General features: G+C 43.0%; 1 protein-coding gene across 2 annotated transcripts in view; it reads right to left on the bottom strand.

Annotated features, from left to right (window-relative positions):
* The window catches only part of farp2 (FERM, RhoGEF and pleckstrin domain protein 2), a 193,049-nt gene that overhangs the window by 112,186 nt on the left and 68,535 nt on the right, over positions 1-12,328 (bottom strand). For both annotated transcript variants that reach the window (XM_060835025.1, XM_060835026.1), the window contains exon 4: positions 3,844-3,886. In XM_060835025.1, coding sequence (XP_060691008.1) covers positions 3,844-3,886 — 43 coding nt within the window. The remainder of the gene's footprint in view (positions 1-3,843; positions 3,887-12,328) is intronic.

The following is a 12,328-nucleotide window of genomic DNA, read 5'->3' as shown; positions in this document are numbered from 1 at the left end:
ACACTTGGATTCAAAAGAGAGTCTTCAAAACGCTAGAATGGAACAAAAGGACATGATATGGACATTTGTTATGGAGAGAGATAGGTGCGCACAACAGGGTAGATTTTACAATTGGGGGAAGGGAAATTACAATGCTGTAAGACAGGATTTGAGGAGCATAAGTTGGAAGCATAGGCTGTCAGGAAAGGATGTGGTGGAAATGTGGAACTTTTTCAAGGAACAGATACGACATGTCCTTGATATGTATGTACCTATCAGGCAGGAAAGAAATGGTCGTGTGAGGGAGCCTTGGTTGACGAGGGAGGTTGAATGTCTAGTAAAGAGGAAGAAGGAGGCTTGCATAAGGTTGAGGAAACAGGGTTCAGACAGAGCAGTGGAGGGATACAGGATAGCCAGAAGGGACCTGAAGAAAGGGATCAGGAGAGCTAAGAGAGGGCATGAAAAATCCTTGGTGGATAGGATCAAGGATAACCCCAAGGCATTTTATGCGTATGTGAGAAACATGAGAATGACGAGAATGAGGGTAGGTCCGATCAAGGACAGTAGTGGAAGATTGTGTATTGAGTCGGAAGAGATAGGAGAGGTCTTGAATGAGTACTTTTCTTCAGTATTTACGAACGAGAGGGACCGTATTGTTGAAGAGGAGAGTGTGAAACGGACTGGTAAGCTAGAAGAGATACTTGTTAGGAAGGAAGATGTGTTGGACATTTTGAACAACTTGAGGATAGACAAGTCCCCCGGGCCTGACGGGATATATCCTAGGATTATGTGGGAAGCAAGAGAGGAAATTGCAGTAACGTTGGCAATGATCTTTTCATCTTCACTGTCAACGGGGGTGGTACCAGGGGACTGGAGAGTAGCGAATGTTGTGCCCCTGTTCAAAAAAGGGAATAGGGATAACCCCGGGAATTACAGGCCAGTTAGTCTTACTTCTGTGGTAGGCAAAGTAATGGAAAGGGTACTGAGGGATAGGATTTATGAGTATCTGGAAAGACACTGCTTGATTAGGGACAGCCAGCACGGATTTGTGAAGGGTAGGTCTTGCCTTACAAGTCTTATTGAATTCTTTGAGGAGGTGACCAAGCATGTGGATGAGGGTAGAACAGTGGATGTAGTGTACATGGATTTTAGTAAGGCATTTGATAAGGTTCCCCATGGTAGGCGTATGCGGAAAGTCAGGAGGCATGGGATAGAGGGAAATTTGGCCAATTGGATAGAAAATTGGCTAACCGGTCGAAGTCAGAGAGTGGTGGTAGATGGTAAATATTCAGCCTGGAGCCCAGTTACAAGTGGAGTTCCGCAGGGGTCAGTTCTGGGTCCTCTGCTGTTTGTAATTTTTATTAATGACTTGGATGAGGGAGTCGAAGGGTGGGTCAGTAAATTTGCAGATGATACGAAGATTGGTGGAGTTGTGGACACTGAGGAGGGCTGTTGTCGGCTGCAAAGGGACTTAGATATGATGCAGAGCTGGGCTGAGGAGTGGCAGATGGAGTTCAACCCTGCCAAGTGTGAGGTTGTCCATTTTGGAAGAACAAATAAGAATGCGGAATACAGGGTTAACGGTAGGGTTCTTAGGCAGGTGGAGGAACAGAGGGATCTTGGGGTCTATGTACATAGATCTTTGAAAGTTGCCACTCAGGTGGATAGAGCTTGTAAGAAGGCCTATGGTGTATTAGCGTTCGTTAGCAGAGGGATTGAATTCAAGAGTCGTGAAGTGATGTTGCAGCTGTACAGGACTTTGGTTAGGCCACATTTGGAGTACTGTGTGCAGTTCTGGTCGCCTCACTTTAGGAAAGATGTGGAAGCTTTGGAGAGGGTGCAGAGAAGATTTGCCAGGATGTTGCCTGGAATGGAGAATAGGTCGTACGAGGATAGGTTGAGAGTTCTCGGCCTTTTCTCGTTGGAACGGCGAAGGATGAGGGGTGACTTGATAGAGGGTTATAAGATGATCAGAGGAATAGATAGAGTAGACAGTCAGAAACTTTTTCCCCGGGTACAACAGAGTGTTCCAAGGGGACATAAATTTAAGGTGAAGGGTGGGTTCTTTACCCAGAGAGTGGTGGGGCATGGAATGCGCTGCCCGTGGGAGTGGTAGAGTCAGAATCATTGGCGACCTTTAAGCTGCAATTGGATAGGTACATGGATGGGTGCTTAATCTAGGATAGATGTTCGGCACAACATCGTGGGCCAAAGGGCCTGTTCTGTGCTGTATTGTTCTATGTTCTATATCTCCCACACTGCAAGAGCTGATCGGGGAGTCAGGTCACTGGGAGCACTTATGAACAGATCCTATGTCACTGTGAACACACTAAGCGGAATTATTTTGCGTATTTGCATATTTCTGCACACAGTGAGAATAAAACTCTGCCTAATTTGGGCATTCACAATCAGTATCTAGCATCAGGTGATGAGCAGAATGCAGGTCCCTTCTACTTCCCCTCAATATGCCTCAGCTGTAATGTCAGAACACTTCCAATTAGTCCAGCGAGAGATTTCCTCCATTACCCACATGCACCATCTTGAGGTTTCAATCACATTGTTCCTAATTGGTCACCACCATTTGACAAATTAATACCGTCGATCAAGGCCATGAGGAACTGCTTAAAGCTCCTTTATGTAGGACCCGGCTAAACAAACGTCACACTCATTCAAACACTGGGCATTTTCACTAGCTGCACAAAAACTGGTCGGTCGTAAAAGGATCAATGATTTCTCTCCCACCAGTACAGCCAGAAAGGTCATTGAGTATCCAGCGCTACAAGCCTGTTGAAAGCTGTAAGCGAAGAGAATGTGAACTGCAAATAATTTTAAGCCCAATTACAAGGACTAATGAGCTACAGTCAGTGTACTGACCCATTAGAAAGCAACTGTTTCCAATCTGATGCAAAAATAGCAAAACTTGATTACACTTTCTAGCAGCTCAGTAAAATTATTGCTGACAGGTGCTGAGAAATGCCCACAATATCAGAATCCAGTAGTATCATTATAAAATGCAGAAGAAACTAGTGATTTCAGATTCACTGTTGAAACTGGTAATGGAGAAACCACGTTGAGGTGACGAACTGGAACAATCACTCTAGCAGATTTATACAGCAATACACACCAAATATACTGTAACCACCTTTTCAATTCAGTAGGTTAGAGTGTATTTCTATTTTTCAGGGGTGATTAATTCATTGTTGCTATGCTTTGAAATTTTGTACAGTTTGCTCAATCATTGCTCAGATGTCACCAGCAGGAAAGTTTGAATGCTTCAATTTCTTTTAGGAGATTTTTTGCTTTTTTTCTTCCACCCTCATGCATCCTGAAGCTGCAAGTGAGTTAGCAAACAGGTCACAAGGTCCCACTCTACAACATGTCCTTCAGTCAGCATACAAAATACTAAATCCCTGAATGCAGGGATTTGTGAGACCACCGCAGGACTGATCCGGACCAATTAGGTGGTCAGGTTCCAAACAATTGCACTGAATAAAGCAGATTCAAAACATAACACAGTTGTGTGAATCCCACAGTATTTCACTCTTGACCCTTTTACAGATGCATTGTCTGCGTTGCTCCCTTTCCTAGGAAGGCAGACCACACAATGCTGTGAGAAACTGAACTGGTGGTGTTGAGAAACAAGAAGCAGGGATGTGTGCACTGCAGACTGGACAGTGACTAGTCACTAGGTTCAAATTAGGATGATTTCACCTTCATTAACTGAAATATATTTTCCTCATCAGCACTGCCATTTTCAAGTCAGAATACAGAATGCATGAGCAAAGTCAAAATGCACAGGGCAACAGTTTTGGGGAGAAGGGGTGAGGGAAGATGCAAAACAAAATCAAAGACAGTAACACTTACTTCGCACTTGTTTCACAATAAGTTTTGCAGGTTCAAGCCAAATCTAAATGAAAAGAAAACATGGAACAAACCAAAAATGAATTAAAAATAAAAAAGAATAATGAAAATGAAATGACAATTCAGCAACATTCATAAGCTCTTTCTAGCACAGATCTGGAGGCTGCTGTGATCTCATGTAACTCCAAAATCTTCACAACGTGTAACCTCTATCACCTACAAGGACAATGTTCGGACAAACTTCAAGTTCCTTCTTATTCCATCCTGGCTGAGAAATATATTGCTCTGCCTTCACAAGAGCGTAAGAAAAAGGTGTAAGCTATTCAGTCCTTTCATTCTCCTCCATCAATGAGGCTGTGCTGGTTCTCTACTTCAACATCATTTTCCTGCACCAGCCCATTGAGCTTTCACAGACACTCAGGGTGGTTTTCCAAAGGACAGGAAGGAAAGAGTGATGGGCCAATCTTGTTAGTACATGATGGAATAAGGACAATAGGAAGAGACGACCTTCGTTCAGATGAAGTAGAATCCATATAGGTGGAGGTAAGAAATAACAAGAGGAAGATGACACTGGTTGGTTTAGTCTATAGGCCCTCTTAGCAGTAGCTATACAGTACAGCAGAATAAATTAGGAGATTAAATAAAGGTATGTTTAAAAAAACAACAGAATATCAATCATAGGTGACTTTACACAACACAATATTTTTTAGTGTACCTTGGTACATATGACTAATAAATCAAATCAGCCGAGGTAGGCAAGAATAAATGCTGAGAATTTTTCCTCAGGACAGTTTCTACAAACAATATGTTTAGATTCAACACCAAATGTGTGACCCACAGAACATAATGTGTAATGAGGCAGGATTAATAAATGGTCTCAGGGTAAGATATCCCTTTGGGTACAGTGACAATAATATGATAGAATTTGGTATTCAATTTGAGAGGGAGAAACTTGAGTCATGAGCAAATGTGCTAAACTTCAGTCAGTGTATTTACACAGGAAGGAGGGCTTGGCTGAATGGAGTTGACTGGGAAAAGGGTTTAATAGCAAAGGCAGATTGAGGGAAGAGGTAGATGTTAGAGAAAATAGATCATAGCTCATACAAAGATATACCCCAGTGAGAAAGAATTAAAATTCCTTGAGGTGGTACAAAGTAGAACAGATAAATAGGAGCCAGTGAATGTGAATTCCAAAAGGTGTTTGGTAAGGTAAGGTATCTCTCATAAGACTACTAACTAAGATAAGAACCCCATGATGTTGGAGGTTATATTTTTGCATAAAGATGACTAGCTAACTGATAGAAGATAGAGTTGGAATAAAGGGCATTTTCAGGCAGATAAACTGAGACTAGGGAAGTGCCATAAGGATCATGCTGAGGCCACAATATATATTAATAACTTCACTGACAGGAGTGAATGTACTAATCACCAATTTTGTGCTTTACACAAAACAGGTGAGGAAGGCAAATGTTGACAAAAACACAACCTGTAGTCACAGATCCAGACAGATTGAATAAGTGAGCAAAAACTTGGCTGATGGAATATAATAGAAAAATATGAAGTTTATGCACTTCAGCAGGAAAAGAAAATCAAGGAGCTGAATATTATTTGAATGGAGAAAGAGGAAAGCTGCGGAGGCACTTGGAAAGTTAGCTGGTATTCTCGATAATGTAGATGATGGTATAAAATTAAAGGGATATTTATAAAGTAGGTTAATGGGCAAAGGAATGGCAGATGTGATTTAAAATAAGCAAGTGCGAGGTTATCCATCTTGGACCAAAAGGATAGATCAGGGTACTTTCTCGATGCCATAAAATTACATACAACGGATGTCCAAAGAAACGTGGGGTTTCAGGTGCCCAGTTCTTTAAAATGCCACATTCAGGCAGAAAATAATCAAGTCAGCTGAAGGAATGCTGAGGAATATCTTGAGGACTGGTGTATAAGGATGCTGAAGTTATGTTGCAGTTATTCAAAACTCTGGTCGGACCACACTGGGAGTGCTGGAGTATATATCTGGGCACCACACATTAGGAAGGACATATTAGCCTGGGACAGAATACAAAGCAGGTTGACAAGTAATGTACCTAAACTTCAGAAGTAATCCAAGATGGAGGACGGGAAAAATTTCTGGTTGTAAGAGCTGCTCCTTTTTTTTGAGGTATTTTAGGTGTTGGAGGTGATTTCCTCAAATTCCAGGAGCAGCAATTACTGTTTTATATGCTGTTGGATTGTTTTGGAACTTTGGGGAAAAAAGTCAAAACAACAGCAGTTTAAAAGGGAGAAGAACAGACAAAGGAAGCACATGGTGAGGGGGGAGAGGGGGAGAGGGGGAGAGGGGGAGAGACACTGCAGTTACTGCCTTTGCTGTTTGAATTCATGTATCACTGGACATCGGAGTACGTCTGGGAAAATTAACAAAAAGTGAAATTCGCAACTAATCTTGGAGGAACTGTTGGGTGAAGTTCACAGCACAGAATCAGATAAGTTAATTGTTGTTTTAAGTCTGTCCAAGAGAAAGGCTGCAGTAGTAAGCATAGTGGATTCTCTCTTGATTATATGCTCTTGGAGATAAATCTCTTGATTAAACTTAAAATATAAGCCATACCTATTGATTTAGCCTGGGGCAGTGTTTGTAGGAGAATAAGACGGTTTATTTTCTGGGTCTGTAGATTGTGAAGGAGCAAAAATGGCCTTTGCAGTGATATGTACTTCTTGTCAGATGTGGGAGTTTAAAGAGAGTTTAAGGATTACTGCGGATTATATCTGCCATAAATGCTGTTGGATGCAAATCTTATCGGATCGAGTGGATCGGTTGGAGAGACAGATAGAAGCGACGAGTAATTTGCAACAGCAACAGTATGTGATGGGTGGCAGTTATAGGAGGGGGGAAAAGTCTCAGATACAGTCACATAGATGGGTAAACTCCAGGAAGGTTAAGAGGGGACGGCTCCTAGGACAGGAGTCTTTTGTGTATACACCCATTTCCCACAGGTATGCGGTTTTGGAAAATGTAGAGGATGATGGATTCTCTGGGGAATGTAGCACGAACAGCCAAGTTTCTGGTATTGAGACTGGTTCTAATGCAACGAGGGATATATCAGCTTCCAAGAGATCAACTGTGTAGGGGGATTCTGTAGTCAGAGGTACAGACAGACGTATCTGTTGCCAGCAGAATGGTGTGCTGTTTCCCGGATGCCAGGGTCAACGATGTCTCAGAGAGGGTGCAGAATGTTCTCACGGGGGAGAGGGGCCAGCAGGAGGTCATTGTCCACATTGGAACCAATGATATAAGAATGGAAAAGGTTGATATTCTGAAGGGAGATTACAGAGTTAGGCAGAAATTTAAAAAGGAGGTCCTCAAGAGTTGTGACATCTGGATTACACCCAGTGCTACAAGCTAGTGACGGCAGAAAGACTGGATGGAAAAGCTATGGAACCAGAGACCAGGGAGCCTGATGTCAATGATGGGCAAATTGTTGGAAGGGATTCTGAGAGACAGGACCTACATGCATTTCAAAAGGGAAAGGCTTATTAGGGATAGTCTGCATGGCTTTGTATATTGGAAATCATGTCTCACAAATTTGATTGGAAGGGGACGAATATACTGGCAGGGAAATTTGCTAGAACTGCTTGGGAGGATTTAAACTAGTAGGGTGGGGGTGGGGGGACCCAGGGAGATAGTGAGGAAAGAGATCAATCTGAGACGGGTACAGCTGAGAACAGAAGTGAGTCAAACAGTCAGGGCAGGCAGGGACAAAGTAGGGGTAAAAAATTAAACTGCTTTTATTTCAATGCAAGAGGCCTAACAGGGAAGGCAGATGAACTCAGGGCACGGTAGGCACATGGGACTGGGATATCATTGCAATTACTGAAATATGGCTCAGAGATGGACAGTAAAAAGTGAGGTCTGCAGATGCTGGAGATCAGAGCTGAAAATGTGTTGCTGGTTAAAGCACAGGAGGTTAGGCAGCATCCAAGGAAAAGAAAATTCGACTTTCTGATGAAGGGCTCTGGCCCGAAACGTCGAATTTCCTGTTCCTTGGATGCTGCCTAACCTGCTGTGCTTTAACCAGCAATACATTTTCAGCTCAGAGATGGGCAGGAATGGCAGCTTAATGCTGCAGGATACAAATGCTACAGGAAGGATAGAAAGGGAGGCAAAAAGAGGAGGGGGAGTGGCATTTTTGATAAGGGATAGCATTACAGCTGTGCTGAGGGAGGATATTCCTAGAAATACATCCAGGGAAGTTATTTGGGTGGAACTGAGAAATAAGAAAGGGATGATCACCTTATTGGGATTATATTATTGACCGTCTAATAGTCAGAGGGAAATTGAGAAACAAACTCGTAAGGAGATCTCAGCTATCTGTAAGAATAATAGGGTAGCTATGGTAGGGGATTTTAACTTTCCAAACATCGATTGGGACTGCCATAGTGTTAAAGGTTTAGATGGAGGGGAATTTCTCAAGCGTCTACAAGACAATTTTCTGATTCAGTATGTGGATGTAAAGTGGAGAAGGTGCAAAACTTGACCTACTCTTGGGAAATAAGGCAGGGCAGGAGACTGAGGTGACAGTGGGGGAGCACTTTGGGGCCAGCGACCATAATTCTATTGTTTTAAAAATAATGATGGGAAAGGATAGACCAGATCTAAAAGTTGAAGTTCTAAATTGGAGAAAGGCCAATTTTGACGATATTAGGCAAGAACTTTCGAAAGCTCATTGGAGACAGATATTCACAGGTAAATGGACGGCTGGAAAGTGGGAAGCCTTCAGAAATGAGATAAGAATCCACAGAAAGTATATTCCTGTCAGGGTGAAAGGGAAGGCTGGTAGGTATAGGGAATGCTGGATGACTAAAGAAATCGACGGTTGGTTAAGAAAAAGAAGGAAGCATATGTCAGGTATAGACAGGATAGATCTAGTGAATCCTTCAAAGAGTATAAAGGAAGTAGGAATATACTTAAGAAGGAAATCAGAAGGACAAAATGGGGACATGAGGTAGCTTTGGCAAATAGAATTAAAGGAGAATCCAAAGGGTTTTTACAAATATATTAAGGATAAAAGGGTAACTAGGGAGAGAATAGGGCCCCTCAAAGATCAGGAAGGCGGCCTTTGTGTGGAGCCACAAAATACTAAATTAATATTTTGCATCAGTATTTACTTTGGAAAAGGATATGGAAGATGGCACGGTGGCACAGTGGTTAGCACTGTTGCCTCACAGCGCCTGAGACCCGGGTTCAATTCCCGACTCAGGCGACTGACTGTGTGGAGTTTGCACGTTCTCCCCGTGTCTGCGTGGGTTTCCTCCGGGTGCTCCGGTTTCCTCCCACAGTCCAAAGATGTGCGGGTCAGGTGAATTGGCCATGCTAAATTGCCCGTAGTGTTAGGTAAGGGGTAAATGTAGGGGTATGGGTGGGTTGCGCTTCGGCGGGTCGGTGTGGACTTGTTGGGCCGAAGGGCCTGTTTCCACACTGTAAGTAATCTAATCTAATCATATAGCCTGTAGGGAAATAGATGGTGACATCTTGCAAAATGTCCAGATTACAGAGGAGCAAGTGCTGAAAGTCTTGAAACAGTTAAAAGTGGATAAATCCCCAGGAACTGATCAGGTGTACCCGAGAACCCTGTGGGAAGCTAGAGAAGTGACTGCTGGGCCTCTTGCTGAGATATTTGTATCATCGATAGTCACAGGTAAGTCACAGCCAGAAGACTGGAGGTTTGCAAACATGGTGCCACTGTTTAAAAAAGGCAGTAAAGACAAGCCACGGAACTATAGACCAGTGAGCAAGTTATTGGAGGGAATCCTGAGGGACAGATGTACATGTATTTGGAAAGGCAAGGACTGATTTGGGATAGTCAACATGGCTTTGTGCATGGGAAATCATGTATCACAAACTTGATTGAATTTTTTGAAGAAGTAACAAAGAAGATTGATGACAACAGAGCAGTAGAAGTGATCTATGTGGGCTTCAGTAAGGCATTTGACAAGATTCCCCATGGGAGACTGATTAGCAAGGTTAGATCACATGGAATACAGGGAGAACTAGCCATTTGGATACAGAACTGGCTCAAAAGATAGGAGACAGAGGCTGGTGGTGGAGGGTTGTTTTTCAGACTGGAGGCCTGTGACCAGTGGAGTGCCACAAGGATCGGTGCTGGGCCCTCTACTTTTTATCATTTGCATAAATGGTTTGGATGCGAGCTTAAGAGGTACAGTTAGTAAGTTTGCAGATGATACCAAAATTGGAGGTGTAGTGGACAGCGAAGAGAGTTACCTCAGATTACAACAGGATCTGGACTAGATGGGCTAATGGGCTGAGAAGTGGCAGATGGAGTTTAATTCATATAAATGAGAGGTGCTGCATTTTGAGAAAGCAAATTTTAACAGGACTTATAAACTTAATGGTAAGGTCCTAGGGAGTGTTGCTGAACAAAGAGACCTTGGAGTGCAAGTTTATAGCTCCTTGAAAGTGGATTTGCAGGTAGATAGGATACTGAAGACAATGTTTAGTATGTTTTCCTTTATTGGTCAGAGTATTGAGTACAGGAGTTGAGAGGTCATGTTGCGGCTGTACAGGACATTGGTTAAGCCACTGTTGGAATATTGCGTGCAATTCTGGTCTCCTTCCTATTGGAAAGATGTTGTGAAATTTGACAGGGTTCAGAAAAGATTTACTAGGATATTGCCAAGTTGGAGGATCTGAGCTATAAAGAGAGACTGAACAGGCTGGGGCTGTTTTCCTGGAGCGTCGGAGGCTGAGGGGTGACCTTATAGAGGTTTACAAAATTATGAGAGGCATGGATAGGACAACTAGACAAAGTTGTTTCCCTGGGGTCAGGGAGTCCAGAACTAGAGGGCATAGGTTTAGGGTGAGAGGAGAAAGATATAAAAGAGACCTACGAGGCAACTTTTTCATGCAGAGGGTGTACGTGTATGGAATGAGCTGCCAGAGGATGTGGTGGAAGCTGGTACAATTGCAACATTTAAGAGGCATTTGGATGGGCATATGAATAGGAAGGGTTTGGAGGGATATGGGCCAGTTGCTGGCAGGTGAGACTAGATTGGATTGGGATATCTGGTTGGCATGGACGGGTTGGACCGAAGGGTCTGTTTCCAAGCTGTACATGGAGTTGTGGACAGCGAAGGAGGATGTGGCAGGTTACAGCGGGATTATAGATAAGTTGCAGAGCTGGGCAGAAAGGTGGCAAATGGAGTTCAATGTAGCTAAGTGTGAAGTCATTCACTTTGGTAGTAGTAACAAGAAGATGGATTACTGGGCTAATGGTAAGCTACTTGGTAGTGTGGATGAGCAGAGGGATCTTGGTGTCCATGTACACAGATCTCTGAAAGTTGCCACCCAGGTAAATAGTGCTGTGAAGAAGGCATATGGTGTACTGGGCTTTATTTGTAGAGGAATTGAGTTCCGGAGTCCTGAGGTCATGTTGCAGTTGTATAAGACTCTGATGCAGCCTCATCTGGAGTATTGTGTGCAGTTTTGGTCGCCATACTATAGGAAGGATGTGGAGGCATTGGAATGAATGCAGAGGAGGTTTACCAGGATGTTGCCTGGCATGGTAGGAAGATCGTATGAGGAAAGGCTGAGGCACTCGGGGCTGTTCTCATTGGAGAAAAGAAGGTTTAGGGGAGATTTGATAGAGGTGTACAAGATGATTAGGGGTTTAGATAGGGTAGACAGTGAGAACCTTTTTCCGCTAATGGAGTCAACTGTTACTAGGTGACACAGCTCTAAATTAAGGGATGGTAGGTATAGGACAGATGTTAGGGGTAGATTCTTTACTCAGCGGGTTGAGAGTTCACGGAATGCCCTGCCAGGAGCAGTGGTGGACTCTCCCTCTTTATGGTCATTTAAGCGGGCATTGGATAAGCATATGGAGGTTATTGGGCTAGTGTAGGTTAGGTAGGCTTTGGTCGGCGCAACATCGAGGGCCAAAGGGCCTGTACTGCGCTGTATTTTTCTATGTTCTATCTCTATGACTCTAAGTTAGTAGGATAGATTATACAAATTAGGCCAGTTTTTTCTGGAAATTAGTAGGCTAAAGGACAATTTGATCAAAATTTTCAAGATATTAACAGAAAACGACAGGGTAGATAAACTATTTTCACTAGTTTGGGATTCTAGAATAAAGGGGTATAATCTAAAACGGAGGGCTACACCATTCAAGAAAAATTTAGGAAGAACTTCTACACACAAAGGATAGTAGAGGTCTTGAACACTCTTCCAAAAATGGTAGTTTAAGCATCTGACAATTTTTTTTTTGTTTAGCAGAAGTATTAGATGGAGTTAGTTTGGCCACAGATCAGCAATGATCTCACTAAATGGCAGAACAGGTTCGAGGGACTAACATCTGTACCGATGAGTCGTTGTGCGTAAATTACAGAATGCTAGCATCCAAGCTCAGTGGTTAACAGGCAAGACAAATGTCATGTTAGCCTTTACTTCAAAGGGAATGGAGTACAAAAA

Source organism: Hemiscyllium ocellatum, chromosome 13 (assembly GCF_020745735.1).
Source record: "Hemiscyllium ocellatum isolate sHemOce1 chromosome 13, sHemOce1.pat.X.cur, whole genome shotgun sequence".
Lineage (NCBI taxonomy): Eukaryota > Metazoa > Chordata > Chondrichthyes > Orectolobiformes > Hemiscylliidae > Hemiscyllium > Hemiscyllium ocellatum.
The sequence above is the reverse complement of the archived record's forward strand: the minus strand, read 5'-3'. Positions and strand labels throughout refer to the sequence as shown.